This window comes from Papaver somniferum, chromosome 3 (genome assembly GCF_003573695.1).
Source record: "Papaver somniferum cultivar HN1 chromosome 3, ASM357369v1, whole genome shotgun sequence".
NCBI classification, from domain to species: Eukaryota; Viridiplantae; Streptophyta; class Magnoliopsida; order Ranunculales; family Papaveraceae; genus Papaver; species Papaver somniferum.
In genome coordinates, this window is record NC_039360.1 from 143,992,004 (window position 1) to 144,007,661 (window position 15,658).

General features: G+C 39.0%; 1 protein-coding gene and 1 long non-coding RNA gene across 5 annotated transcripts; one reads left to right on the forward strand and one right to left on the reverse strand.

Moving 5' to 3' along the window:
• The first annotated feature begins 1,052 nt into the window (after positions 1 to 1,052).
• LOC113360062 lies at positions 1,053 to 2,176 on the forward strand. The gene is made up of 2 exons (XM_026603613.1): positions 1,053 to 1,329; positions 1,854 to 2,176. Exons 1-2 carry the CDS (start codon positions 1,053 to 1,055, stop codon positions 2,174 to 2,176), a joined length of 600 nt encoding a protein of 199 aa, XP_026459398.1.
• A 3,934-nt stretch (positions 2,177 to 6,110) lies between these two features.
• On the reverse strand, positions 6,111 to 9,220 carry LOC113357591. Of its 4 annotated transcripts, none has more exons than XR_003363708.1 (7): positions 8,704 to 9,220; positions 8,552 to 8,621; positions 8,190 to 8,253; positions 7,858 to 7,952; positions 7,165 to 7,375; positions 6,639 to 7,024; positions 6,111 to 6,457 (listed from the first exon to the last, which is right to left on the reverse strand). It is a non-coding gene; the product is annotated as an uncharacterized LOC113357591 (long non-coding RNA). The 4 variants fall into 4 exon arrangements; XR_003363710.1 differs by having other exon boundaries at positions 6,639 to 6,748; positions 6,918 to 7,024; positions 7,165 to 7,952; XR_003363709.1 differs by lacking the exon at positions 7,858 to 7,952.
• Positions 9,221 to 15,658: the final 6,438 nt, after the last annotated feature.

Sequence of the window (15,658 nt, forward strand, 5' to 3'; positions counted from 1 at the left end):
TGGTGCAAGAGATGCTTGATGTTGGCCTTATTCAGAAAAACAATATCCCCTTTGCTTCCCCTACACTTCTTGTCAAGAAAAAAGATGGCACATGGAGATTCCGTGTTGATTATATAAAACTCAATGACCTCACAGTTAAAGATAAATTTCCTATTCCTCTAATTGATGAATTACTTGATGAATTGAAGGGAGCTGTTATTTTCTCTAAAATTGATTTGAGATCTGGTTATCATCAAATCAGAGTCTATGGTCCAGATATCTATAAAACTGCTTTCAAGACTCATCATGGCCATTATGAATTCAGGGTGATGCCATTTGGCCTCACTAATGCCCCTGCCACCTTTCAGTCCTTCAAGAATGATATTTTTCAACCTTACTTAAGAAAATTTCTCTTAGTCTTTTTTGATGACATTTTAATTTACAGCTCTTCCTTAGAAGAATATCTCAGTCATCTTCAACAAGTCTTTACAGTTTTGAGGCAGCATTTCCTATATGCTAAGCTATCCAAGTGTGTCTTTGCTCAACCACAATTGGACTATTTGGGGCATCTCATTACTGCTCAAGGAGTGGTTGCAGATCCTGACAAGATAGCTTCCATGCAGACATGGCCATTCCCTGTCACCTTAAAACAATTAAGGGGATTTCTGGGCTTGACAGGATATTACATGAGGTTTATCAAAGGGTATGGCACTATTTCCAAGCCTCTTACAGATATGTTTAGAAAAGATGTTTTCTATTGGAGTGAAGAGGCACATCAAGCTTTCAGTGAGCTCAAAGAGGCAATGACTAAGGCTCCAGTTCTAGATTTACCTGACTTCTCCAAACAGTTTACATTAGAAACTGATGCTTGTGCTAGGGGAGTGGGAGTTGTCTAGATGCAAGAGGGCAAACCAATTTATTTTTTCAGCAAACCCCTAGGCCCTAAAGCCTTAGCCCTATCCACCTATGAAAAGGAGTTTTTAGCAATTGTTATAGTTGTTCAGAAATGGAAGTACTACCTATCTCATAGCCAATTCATCATTAACATTGACCACCAAAGCCTCAAGTATTTAATGGATCAAAGAATCTCAACTACTGTTCAAGAAAAATGGCTAGTGAAGTTAATGGGCTTTGACCACATCATTAGATACAAGAAGGGTTTGGACAACACTGTTGCTGATGCTTTGTCCAGACTTCCCACTCATTCTGCAGATTGCAATGCTATGTCTCTTAGTACTCCACAATGGGCTAAAAATGTCATCTCCAGTTATGAGGCTGATGATATTGTGCAACAACACATTGCGCATCTCCTTATTACTCCTACACAGTCCCCATTCTCTTATATCCAAGGCATTTTAAGGTTCAAATGCAGACTGTACATTGGCTCCAACAACCATGTTAGACACTCCATTATGCAATCACTGCATTCTTCTGCAGTTGGAGGGCACTCAGTTATGTTAGGCACCTACCAAAGAGCTAAAACTCATTATTATTTTTTTGGCCAAAAATGAAACAAGATATCCTTTAGTTTGTTTCTACATGTGAAGTTTGTTAATGCAACAAGGGCATCTCTTCCTTTCCTGCTGGTCTTCTACAAGCACTTCCAATTCCTGAAGCAGCCTGACAAGATATCTCCATGGATTTCATTGAAGGACTTCCCCTGTCCAACAACAAAAGTGTCATCCTAGTGGTGGTTGATAGGATTACAAAGTACAACCATTTCCTTCCCCTGAGTCACCCTTTCACAGCTCTCACAGTGGCTAAGGAATTTCTCAACCACATATTCAAACTTCATGGCCTTTCCAGCTCCATTATCAGTGATAGAGACAAATTCTTTGTCAGCCAATTTTGACAGGCCTTATTCAAATCTCTAGGAACTACTCTCAACCTCAGCACTGCATACCATCCTCAGACTGATGGTCAAACTGAGAGAACCAATGCCTGTGTAGAGCAGTATCTGAGATGCATGACAAGCTCCAATCCTAAACAGTGGTCTCAATGGTTATCTCTAGCTGAGTGGTGGTTTAACACCAATTACCACACCAGCTTAAAAATGTCCCCTTTTCAAGCCTTGTATGGTTATGAACCATCTCATCTCATATTTCCAGTTCCTACAACAACTTCAGTTGCTTCAGTGAAGTCCTACCTGAAAGACAGAAAATGTTATGTTACAGCTATTGAAGGAGTACTTGACTAAAGCCCAAGAAAGAATGAAGTTTTTTGCAGATAAGAGGAGACAGGACAGAGAGTTTGTTGTGGGTGACCTGGTATTTCTTAAATTGCAACCTTACAGGAAATCTTCAGTTGCAATCCGCAAAAACTTCAAGCTATCTGCCAAATATTTTGGCCCCTTTGCAGTACTCAAAAGGATTGGTGCAGTGGCTTATAAATTATAGATTCCTGTGGGGTCAAGAGTTCACCCTATCTTCCATGTCTCCCAGTTAAAGAAACATATAGGACTCAAAGCTTCTACCTTACCCCAGCTGCCAGTGGTGGATGATAAAGGTCACTATATTGTTGAACCAGTAGCTGTATTGGACACTCGTCTCACACTCAAGAGTAAGTCTTCTATTCCTCAAATTTTAGTGCACTGGTCTAACTCCTCTATCGAAGACGCTTCTTGGGAGGACATTTCTCACATCAAGGCACAGTTTCCACATTTCATCTTTGAGTACAAGGATCTTTGAAGGGAGGGGCAATGTCATGTACCCATAACATGAGTTATCAACGAGTCCTAACTGATCCTACGATTTGGAAAGTCATCTCAGCATTTAATCTGTCTGAACCAAAGCGTAGCAGATTCTCGAGTTCTGTGTTTAATTAATGGATGTAATAAGAACCGTTGATAGCCGTTGTTAGCTATTGGGTACTAAAGGACCAACCTCTGTGATCTTATCTTCATAAATGAAAATTTTATTTTGCTTTCAATATTGAGAGTTAGGCTCTGCTTGCAGAGAGAAAGCAGCTTGCTGCTATTTATCCATCAAATTCCCTTGTAGTTGTACCTCAGCACACTACATGATGGTGACAAGAATGCGGCAATGGTGAATGTGTTGTCCTCAGGTCTAGCTGGGTCCTTATACATTGACCACCAGTGCTTCAACCAATGAGAGTAACAATTCCATACATCATTGATTTTGATCATCTCAACCCTTAAAGCCGTACATATCTTGGATTCTTCTGCTGAGAACACGACGGTAAGATTACCGGTAACTGGCAGATGAAGTAGAGAAGACACATCCTCTAAAGTGATGGTGAGTTCTCCCCATATGCATATGAATGTGTGTGTAGGAACACACCATCGAGCAAGTAAAGCCACAACACCAGGTATGTCATGATATATGAAGATTTCCCAGATGCTCTGATGGCTTCGGTGACTTGTGCATTGTTAAACATCGTTCGGACGTGGTCATAACCAAGCATGTGATTTTTCCATCCAGAAAAATCAGGTAAGTTTTTTCTATCAATCTTGAACTCTATGAATGAAGCAGAATAAAGACCTCGTTGTAGACAGAATCGAATGATGACTTTCAGAGAAATCATCTTTACCTTATCGTTCTCTCTCGGGTTTACAAGTACATGGAAGTTATGGCCTTGGGGAGATTTTGTTGGTTTATACTGAACCACAAAAAATTCGTCATCCATATTCGGAGTGATCTTAATCATATTTTCATCTCCATCATTGGAAGCACAATCATAACTATCCTTTGACATCTCCACGAATCGGCTAGGCATGTCTACTTCGATACATCATATAAGGAGATGAAAAACACAAAAAATAAGAAATGGTAGCTAAATTGAAGAGTGATGATTTTAAATGATGATTATAGCACAAAGTTACATATATCGATAAAAGACGACGTCAACGAAAGAAAGATGGTAAAACCATAATTTTTACTTGTTTACGATTTGATTAAGAACCAGTGGTGATAGTACAAGAGTTGGTGCTACAAGGACTTCCTCTTTTCTGTTCCAAAGATGAGTAAAGCACCTACGAAGACGATTAAAGCACCGAAAGTCAAAAATACGGTATTTTGACCTAAATCTTCATTAATTCGTAAAAAATACTAAAATAAATTTTCTTTGCATGGATGAAGAATCATGTTGCATAGAAGGAAAAATATAACATGAAAATAAATAAAAAAAAATTGCCGAAAAGTGGTCGGTGCCGGAAGTTGGTCGGCTTTCGGGAGTTTTGGGTACTCCTCTTTGTCGTTGGTCGATGAATGAGAGCGAGAAACAAGGAGGTGCTGCCCTGGTCGGTGGTGAAGAAAGAAGGTGGAAAAAATTAAAGATTTTCATTCCCTTTTATACGTATTATTAGGTTTTCCTAATTTCACTCAAATTAGGGTTCCTCTTTCAAGCAGCGTCTGTGCCATACACGGGTCAACATGGTCCTTCTACCACCAAAATCAGCGTGCCTCATTAATTTATGGTCTCCAGATGATGACCAGTCATTATGCAAGAGCTCTTACGCCAGATTATTACTCCTTCAATGATCATTCAACATGATTGGAGCATCATTGGATCGGAATTCCTGGTAATATCCGACAACTGAGCCTATTTATTCATTTTGCTTATGTAAGTAAAATTTACCATCAATGTGCATACTGCGGAGCATGACTATCCCACACTGAGCATGGGACTTAATGTTGATGGCGGATTTTTGACGAAGGTCATATTCGTAAATCACATCAGAAATTATGCATCTCTGATCAGTATCAGAATCATAAGAAATTCATGTCTTCACCTTCCGCAAGAGAAGTGAATTGCAGTTCTGTAATATTATGACAATAACAATATATCACGGTGATATTATGGTTTTTGAGGCAAAACTTTTAATATTCCATATAAGCTGAAAGACTCAGCATCTCTGTTGAATTCGAAATTCATCTCTGGTGTCTGACCCAGACTAACATTCACAATAAATATGATGCTGATCACATCATATCTGAAGCTATCAAAGGTTCCTAGACACGCGCCATGCTAGTGCAGAGCAACCAATTAAGTAATTCTAGTGATGTATTCATCAGTTGAATTCCTAAAAAAAATATCACTTACTCCGATCCTTGGCTTTTCTCAGCTGGATTCCAGGTTCAATTCTTCATTTTTTCTACGTTTTGGAACTTTTTTTTCCTTTCAAAATAAGAGACCCTTACCATTTTGATCGATACGGATCGAGTTGTGAATAATTTTTACTGGAAGATCTGAGTAACTTTGGATTAAGTCACGTGTTGAACTAGACAACGGTGAAAAAACAGGACACTTTAAAAGTAGTAATTGATTCCTTAATTATAACACGGTCATGTCCATATAGCGCGTTTATAAAGATTATCGGTACCTTTGCCTCCACAACCAGGGACGGTAGTAGGGGTGGCTTGCGGAGCTCCAGCCACCCCAAAAATTCTAAATACGACCAAGGAAACCATTTGTTGGGGATCCCAAATTATTATTTTAGCCCACCTAGACCTTCATTCCTACTTACGACATTGTATATAACGCTGTTAAATATGAAATAACAATAGTTAAAAAAACATATTAACGGCGTTATTTCCATCCATTACAAAGGTTTTTACTCACTAAATAACCGGTTTTTCCCCTAAAACGCACTTGCACCTGTCTCTCTCTTCTTCTTTTTTTTGGTATCAGACATGAGAGAAAAACAACTAGCTAGAAACTACATTCCAGAGAATAGCTATGCTAGTCGGAATGTTGAGATTAGTCCATTCACCCTGGACTTTGTGAGATAAAGGGTAAGTAGCTAGGGAGTGAGCTGCATTGTTGGCAGGCTTGCGAACAAAACTGAAACTGCAGCTACGAATAAGAACAGCCTTCCTTTTTATATCATCTCTTAATCCTCCAGGGAGATGTTCTTGAGGTTCCATTCAAGCAATGCACAACCACCTGACTATCTCCTTCAATAGTGATGGAATCCAAATTCAATTTGACTAGTGTCTTTCCCGTGTGTTGTACGGGATTTAGTTTAAATATTTGGGTTGTTTGGTGGTAAAGAACAATCAGAGATAACAATGTGATACAGTGTGCTTAAGCACAGATGGTTATACCCATAATGTTTGAATTTGTTTGATACGGATCATGTGTTGCCATATTTATTTTGAAACTCAAGCACGTGTACTGTGTTACTAATGTCTTCTAACAATTGAAACGTTAATACAATTATGCAAAAGATAGAAATCTATAACAGAGTGAATGATGATAGCTTAGTAATCAAAAGTTAGATACCATACTTAAAATCTATCTTCTATAAAGTTAAACAATTTAACAATAGCACTACCAAAGAGAAAAAACTTATAGTACTAATACTGTTGCATCCCACTCTTCTCTAGTATCTTACTTATCAGCGTATCAACAATTTTCCAACTGGCATAGAGATTTTTTTTCCTTTCAAATTTGTCTCCTCATCATTTAAAAGATTTTCCCATGTTCATCCCAGAGACAAAAACATTCTGGTTTCGACCTGCAAACTTGATGAATTAGTTGCTAAGTAAGTTTAGTATTAGCTTCTGATACTTTGTTTTTTCAAACATACTGGCAGGAAACAATTTGCTTGAGATTAGAGCAAATAATGCCTTGCTTTGTAATACTTCATAAAATTATCAGTATGAAATTGGAACATGTATCAGACCAAGTATTGTAACCTTATCCTTATGATGTTCTTCTCAATTAAGATCACACCTCCAACAATTGTCAATGAGTTCCCTGTCATGCATGAAAGCTGGTCTTTTTGCTTGAAATGGGTACATAACTTCTATACACAAAAACATAACAACTTAATTTAGAAGAAAAAGAGAAAAAAAAAGTAGTAAAAAAGGGACAGTGCAGATTTTGTTAAAATCGTAAGAAAAAAAAATAACAAAATAAAAAATGCAGTCTAAAGTAAAAAAGGCAGTCTAAAGAAAAAAAAGTTTTGATACTACATCAGGTTCAGCGATAGGGTCTCTAGTAACTCGATCATAAATAGATTTCACTCACAATAACTACCAAACGATGACGGCAAGAAGTCACCTCTGAGTCGGTGGTGTGCCTACCAAAGAAACAACACAAAACAGAATAGACACAAATTAACGATAATCCTAAGCAATAGAAAGAAGTGACGCCGAAGAAGAATATTGATCTTATAAAAATTCAGAAAGTACTAAGTCTGCAATATCCAGTGAATCTTACCGGGTAGTTATTGTGGTTATTCTGCTGGTTCAATAATTCTGAATCCTCAAAAGCTCTAAGAAAATGCAGTAAACCTTCCTTGATCTGCTGCAAAGAAAACCCATGTATAACAATTCCAAAAAATGCAGCCATCTGAAGCTAATTTTGTAAATATCATTTCTACTTCCACAAAGCATAAAACATGCCAAACTTCTTAAGAACTCAGCATTTCCTGCAATATAAAGAAAACTGTGATTGCTCGCGGTGTTTCAGATGAAAATGAGTACTTTCATCAGTTCTTCAAATCAAAAAAATAAAAACATATTTTGCAATGCCTTAGCCAAGCAATACATTCACTAATTGGAAAACAAACGACGACGACGTGTTTGTTTTTTCCTGACTCGGGACTAAGCCAGACTTGAATTAGTCATAACTCATAGGTCCATGTATCGAGTCGAAAGCGTGTTTCTTTACCACAGTTTCCATGAACTCTCCTTAATACTAAACTTAGAACATGCAGTATTTAGTAAAATGTTAAGTGCACAACAGATTTTCATGCTTTACCCCCTAGGATTGAAATTTAATTCATAAATCTTGTAAAGTTTGAGATTAAGAATATTCGGCATATCTAGTTTAAGAGTTTGTTTATATCTTTTGTTGTTAACAGGAAAAAGGATTATCATACGCACTTCCATTCCATGAGCGAAATCTTACTTTCAACATCTGGAATCATTGTTCTGATTGCTCAAGAATCATATAACTTCATCCAGACATGTAATATTATAGTGGAGAATACTGATATCAACGTACTGTAACACCAAAAGTATACATAATTGTTATTAAAGTATCAATTAGATTGAATACGCCCACGATACATCTTACAAATTTTCTAAGAAACTCACAAAGGTGAAGAAGATAGGACGCATAATATATTACATGTGTCTGCATACTTTTCCTCCTTAATAAATATATTCTTCACTTATTTAGGATACCATTTTCGCAAGCAACATTACTTGAACTAATATTGTAAACACTATAATACTCACCTGAAGCATCAGAGTTGATGTGTAAACCATTAGAGTTCCACAGGGAATACTCTAGTCAACAAATCTGCATAAATATCCAATTGAATATTGTGATCCAAATACTCCAAACATAGCAAGAACTTGTCCAGTCACCAGCATAGCCTAGATTGTGACCAAGTTAACGGCCAGACACTGAGGAACCATACTCAGACATTGATGGATGATGAAGAAATGGAATTCTTTAATTGGTGTTATTTTTTAAATCCAATCTTATTATTCTTCTCTTGGTCAATTGTTAAATACACCAGTGCTCCTAAGTAGGAAGATTGTAGGGTTTATACTCTCTATGGTATCAGTTGATCACATACTCAAAGAGTTCTTACCTGTTGAAGGTCAGTTAGATATCTTTGGGCATGCCCAGATGCAGCTGGTCATTCAGTAAGCTCACTCAATCTGCATAAAAAACTCAATAATTAAAAAGATTAAAATGCATCAACGAACGTTTAGGTGTTGCAGCTAATCATCAGTGTATAACCTTGTAATATCAGAATGACCTTGCTTCCCAGCTTCTTATGTTCAGCCAAGATCATACCTTTTCTCTGAAACTTTTGAGACACAAAAAAAAAGGCATCAAGCGCAGTATGACATAGTAATTTGCAGGAGAAATAGTGAAATCAAAACCTAAGAGACTCTACACAATAAAAATCATTTCCATCTGTATTTCTATGATTCCTTCTCTCTCCTCCTCACTTTTTCATATTCTACCTAATCCCCCGTAAGAAACAAATCAATCAACAGGATAAGAATCAAACAATGATAATCTATATACAAAATCATGAATGGTATCAGCGAGTTACTATTAACACAAAAGCAATCTGTAAACTAAATTATCACGATTGTTATCAAAAGGTCAAAAACCCTTATGAGATTCAAGTTTTCTCTCAAGAAAACATGAAGAAACGGGATTTTTAGAAAAGCTTAAACTTTCAAGCTTCACTGAATTCCCGAAATAAAAAATAAAATCATATGGATATACCATTTACAAAAACAACTCAAAGTTTGTCTTTGTAAATAACCTGGAATCATAGTCCCTCAGTTCCTTTTTAATAGGCTAATTTCCAAAATAAATATTTCAATAGGCTGATTTTCTAATTGGTAAAATCAAATTTTACTTTAGTTTTGTGTGACCACATTTTTCTTAACTTCTTTTGCTGACTAGTGTCATGCGGACCATTTCACTTCACTTTTTTTTTTGCTGACAAGTGTCATGCGGACCATTTCACTTCACTTCTTTTATTGACAAGTGTCATGAGGACCACTTTCAATGAACGGAGGGAGTATATGATTTTGTTTGTACGTAAATAGCCATTATGACAGGCTTCAATAGGGTATATCATTAGGGTGATGGTGTGGGAGGCTAGGAGCAGGTTGTATGTGTTGCTGTTTTTTTTGACTATTTTCTTGAGGGTATCATTAGGGTTTTGCGGAGTTTTTAGGAAGAGGAGAGGGAAGTGAGGAGAAAAGAATTAGGGATATAGAGTTTAGACGTTAGTGGTGAGTAATCTTCACCTCAAGTGTTCATGTGCATGAAAAATTGCAAAATAGATTAAAAACCCTCTATTTTTATTGGTGGGGTCATGAGCTCTAGAATTCAAGTTTTTGACCTAACTTTCATCCTGGAACCAGTATTTCGGTCTCAAATTATATAAACAATTGCTAGTTCTCTGCAAGAAGAAATTCATCTGCTTCAGCAATATTCACCTTATCAGAGTTACCAAGCCTTGTACTGGCACCAATGGTAGCTCCATGTTTGTCTCTTGCACTTGCACCTGTCAAACCCGGTTTTTCTTTCTTGAAACCTCGATTAGTATAGGTACCAGCCATTGATTGCTAGCTTTTATTACCCACTGATTTGATTCTATCACTTCCCATTAATACAATTTTCATTTATGCCAAAGTTATTTCGGACTAAGATTGATTTGCACATGCGGACTTCTTTGGTTGAATTCAATTTAATCATAAATTCTTTAGGGCCAATTGTTGATCCTATTAAAACAAAGTGGACCGCGATAATCACATCTATTAATCATCTTGTTTGGTTGCGATACTTGATTATGCGATTATGCACCTCTATGTCCCTATCCTTACCAAACGTACAACGTGGATGAAATACAAATGTACGTACATCCGAGTTACGACCAAGGAGGTATAGTTGGTTAGGAGTTCGTTGGACGGTGGAGAACTTATTATGGATCAAGTTGAAAGTAAGCTCATGCTGGTTTAAAAGACTCGTCAGAAGAAAAGAAAAAGAACATTGTAACAATAGGATGATAAGATGCATAAAAATGAAAAGGCTTAAAAAGTTCACCTCTCGGCCTCATTGTAGTCGTTATTCCAGTAACTACTGTGATTAGCTTAGAATGATTGTTTGGGGCTGGGGATCATCCCATCTTTTAGGGACCCTTTAATGACTATTCCATCCCTGGCATTAATAGGGGAAAGCCATTTTTACCGAGGGGAAAGTTGTATTTGGGGTGGATCTAAAAAAAAGCCTTTATTATTCTTCTCCCTATTTGGGGAAGACTTTATACAATGCCTATGCGCTTTGTGTTTCTATTATAACATCGATTGACATTTATTTAGAATGAACAAAATTATTTTGGAGGGTCGTATACTCATTTCTAGTATGAGTGGCAATGACAACAACGTATTTTGGAGGGTCGTACACTCATTCATGTCATGTCGTCTTGAAAAATAGAGAACAAGAGGTACAATACTGAATTCGCGAGCTTTAGGCAATATGGATCATGTTCATCTATATAAGTTTCAAACCGTTCCACGCTTCTTCTTTTTTCATGGACTAAAATTAATATATTATGCAAATAATCCATTTTGAAAAGAACAATGGAAATGATTACATTCTATAAGTTAGGATGCAAACATGTCTAATGGAAAATGAGCAGTCATGTGCTTTTATTTCTGGCTTGCACAAATCTAGATAAATTTGATCAAAATTATATGAAAAGTTAAAATTAAAAAGCGAAGAGCAATTTTTTCTAAATCCACCCCAAGTTCACCTTTCCCCCAAGTAAAAACGACTTTCCCCCTATTAATTATCGGGAATAATGGGTGTCCTAATGTTAAGAATGACTAAGTTATCCTTAATTATTTAAATTATGTTATTATTTTTATAAATATTTGACTTTTTTTGTTTGTATTTTGTTTATCTGTTTATTCTTTTTTTATTTACTTTTATGTTGGTGTTTGAGGGTAAAAACTGGTTCTGTTGTTTTTGGTAAATTTGGGTGTGTTGAAGAGAAACGAATTCAAACCCTAAACAATACACTGCACGGGAGTACTTTTAGATTCGAGAGATCGATCTGTAAGACTCTGGCCTAAACCAAGAAATGGTCGTTCCAGATTCAATTTGGTCACAAAGTGAAGGAGAAGGGGTTGATCTTAGGGAGGGAAGCGAAGAAGGTGTTTGAGATCAAAATGTTGAATTATGAAGGTGTGGTTGTTTTATGACTTGTATCAGAATGTGAAACTGGCTTGCAGAATGTAAGCTATCAGTTCTTGGTGTTTTCTGGATACTGTGTTCATAACACTTGTGTTCTTGTTGTCGAAATAGGTTGAAAACCTATTTATACAAGTCATTTGAGCGCACCATTGATCTCGTAGGAAGTGAAGAAGGTTAAGTGATGGAATAGTGGGGTTGTGTAGGATATGGTGATCATCACGTGGTCACTCCTTCACCCACTTCTTTCATCGTGTTTAACCGTTCATCAATTCCTGACACGTTCTTGTAATGAGCGCGTTGCACGCCGCACGCTGTAAACCGCCAGACCAATACCCCAGTAAGTATCCCCTAGTTTGCGATATGTGTGATGTCTCGAGTAAGTGGGCCAAGTCGTGTGACTTGTCGCTAAAAATCAGCACATAGTGCTTTTAGGCTAAAATGATAAGTTATTCGTGAAATCAATTACTTATAATCGATGTGTATAAAGCATCGCTTTCGAATAAGCAGCTGAAATATTCGATGTGCTAGAAGCATCGTTGTTTTTGAGCTCGATCGAAACAGTCACGGATTGAGCGTCTTAAAAATAGTGTGACCGCTCTCTTTCAGGGAGTTGGTAGGAGCTACGCACGCATCCCAAGGAGTGGCCGGTCAGTCCCTATAGGAGAGTGACCATTCTAAAATCCTATCGGTCGATCCAGTTTAGATCTGGACCGCTTAAATTGGCTATCCAAGTTGAGTGGCTGAGATGATTTGCGGCAGTTGATGACTGCTGTTGAAGTAGCGCGAATGGCCACTTGTGGGTGATCGCTCGGAGGCCACATGAGCAAGCTGTAGCTTGGCCGATTGCTCCTCACGGAAGAAGGGTCGCCGGTGATCACAGCGTCACCCTATTGGCCATCTGGAATCCAATCCGAGTCGTTCGTCCAAGCTGGCAAAGATGGACAAACGTGATTGATTTGCGGCAATTGCATAACGTTGTTTGTTCGATTTAGGGTTTACGCACACCCCTACTTTGGTTGGTCGAATCCAAGCACTAGGTGCTAATTTGAACAGATCGATTGGGCATGCATGGAGTCGAGCCGCCGGCGTGCATGCCTACAGCTCCTGGTCCATCAAAATTGGATATAGGCCACTCGATTCGCCCGACGAAAATGAGTGGCCACGATCAATTTGCGACTGCCGCAAAGTGTAAATTAGGGTTTTGGTCGGCCGTGGATACTCTAGTTCGATCGAGCAATTAGATGCTTCATTGACCTCCCACAGGTAAGTCGATCGAACATGGATGGAGTTGGGCCGGCGGTGAACTCGTGTGCATCTTCCTGATGGTCCAAAACGCGATCTAAGTCATCCAAATAGTTTGGCTAAGTTGGATGGCCATGATCGATTTAAGACGCTAGTGTACTTCCGCGACCCAAAATTAGGGTTTAGAAGCATCACCCCTGCCATAGTTTGGGCAAACGTTTTATTGCTCTATGGTCTTGCCGTGGGCAAACTGATCGAGTGGGGAAAAAGCTGGGCTGCCGGTGGACACGCCCGCGCCTTTTTGATCGCTCAAGATGCGATCTAAGACGTCCAACTAGGCCGGCTAAGTTGGACGGACGTGATGTGTTTTGAGGCCGTCTTTGCCGGTCTTAATTCGTTTGAGCTATTTTACGCAGCGTGAATGCCCATGTTTGGGTAAGCGATTGAGCACTCTATAGGTTTGCCGCATGCAAGTCGATCGACTAGGGCACTAGTGGGACCGCCAATGATCATGTTAGCACTTCCTTAGCCGTTCGTAGGAGGATCCAAGCCGTCCAATCATGCTGGCAAAGTTGGACGTTCGTGATGCTTCTGAGACTGTTTTGGACAGTCTAGCTCGTTCGAGCTTCTTTTAACAGCGTGATCACCCTGTTTAGGGTTGGCGTTTGACAATGCTGGAATGTGTTTAAATAAAGTCTTATTGGTTGGGACACAAGTAGGCCCACCGGCGGTCAATGCGGTGATTACCTAGTTCTGCCAGGAGAGGTATGGGTTTGCTAAAACATGTGGCCAAATTGTGTGGCTGTGATTGTTTCTGAGACTGATATTAACAGTATATATTTTCCTTAAGGAATTCAAGCGTCATCGAGCCAACTTAAAAGTGCCCCGATATGAGATTCTCTTTGTCAGAGAGTGATGCATATGTGTGGGTATTTTCATACAGATCTTGATACTGGCACTTCGGGAGATTCATGCTACTCTGTTGAGAGTGAACACTTCATCAACGAGAGTTCGGCTGAGAACATAGCACGGAAAATACTAGGTAAATCATGCATTAATTAATAATGCTGGTATAAAATAGAAATCACAGAATATTTGGGATTGTTGCACCATTCTGAATGAATTCCATACATATTGAATTGCTCAATGAGTGAAGAGGTTTTTTGCACTCATCACTTCTTATATGTCTTTAGACCCTTGCAGGGTGTCAGCGCATTAAATACAGAGTTTTAAAATTTTAGCCTTATTCAAAAAACCACCATCAACATTAAGTCCTCTGCTTAGCACATAACAGTCACATTGTTGCGGGGTAAGCAATGGATGGTGACTGTTAAATATAAAACTTATGAGGCAAGGTAGACAGATATTACCAGGATAGAGGCCGGCTAGGTCTTTGAGCAAGATACGCTTAACGAAGTATCAAGGCTTGCATTGATCGTCATCCTATCATACGTCAATTGCCTCCAGGTAGATTTCGAAATTTGCTAAACTCCATTGTGCTCGATTGCGAGAGGCCTTGACTTAAGTTGCTTGGAGTCCAGACTGCTGAGTCGCAACGAAAATCTTCTTTAAACTCCTGAACATTGACTGGAATGGAATTGCGTTCATTCTGACCCCTTTATCTCATAGGCTCATTCTTGCCCTTCTTATTGCGATGGTGAAATGCTTGGAATGCTTGTATCGGCAAAATCTTCCGGAGTCTTTGAGTGAAGTAAACGAGCTGAGAGGCGTTCTGTTGCCGACGTGCTGCTATCAAGTCTTCAAGGACTTCGTTCTAAGAGACATCCTTTGAACCATCTTCTGAATCTTGGATGGTTGTATGGAATGGGATGCGATGATCAGTCCCCGGTTATACTTCACATTCGATGCCGTGGATGGATACGTGAAACCATCTTCGACTTGTACTTTTGGAGTCTTTAATGCACATGTACGTCTTCATGTTGAGAATTTTCTGCGGCTTGTAAAGCTTCAACAGTGATGATGCAGATATTAGAAATGAACCGGTTGAGGGATGTGAAGGCATCCTGGCAGTCCCCAGGTGTAATTATCCCGAACTTATTTTCTCTTGAAAGACGTACTTCCATTGCATTTGCTGGTAAGATGTTGGAGTATCTTCAGCCTCTGAAGAGAGCGCCGAAGCGGCTTCGGGGGAGAGTGTTGAAGCAGCTTCGAGAAAGCGTTGAAGCGGCTTCATGAGAGAGCGTGCGTTGAAGCGGCTTCAGGAGAGAGCGTGCATTGAAGCGGCTTCTTATGGAGAGAGCATCGAAGCGACTTCAGGAGAGAGCGTGCGTTGAAGCGGCTTCTGGAGCGTGCGTTGAAGCGGCTTCTGGAGCGTGCGTTGAAGCGGCTTCTTATGGAGAGAGAGCGTTGAAGCGGCTTCAGGAGAGAGAGTTGAAGCACCTTCTTATGGAGAGAGCGTTGAAACAGCTTCAGAGAGAGCGTGCGTTGAAGCGTCTTCTTATAGAGAGGGCGTTGAAGCGGCTTCTCCTTCAGTTTGATTTTCCCTTGCAAATTAGATGCTTCTTGATTGACCGTCTCTCTTGTGTTGAAGAAATCCTTGAGTGACGGTGAAGGAATTTCATGCTGAGTCTCAGTACCCAAGCGTGAGTTACATGGATCTATCTTGTATGGTAGGTGGGTTTACCATAATAAAGATATCACCATCTCGCCTCCGTACTGGTGACTCTATTACGTCTCCATGGGAAAGTAAAATATGCAGAAGTTCAGA

Coding starts and splice junctions, on each gene's coding strand:
- LOC113360062 (XM_026603613.1), top strand. CDS start 1,053: ATGGATCAAAGAATCTCAACTACTGTTCAAGAAAAATGGCTAGTGAAG. Junction 1,330..1,853: donor CCCATTCTCTTATATCCAAG/GCATTTTAAGGT, acceptor TCAAATCTCTAG/GAACTACTCTCAACCTCAGC.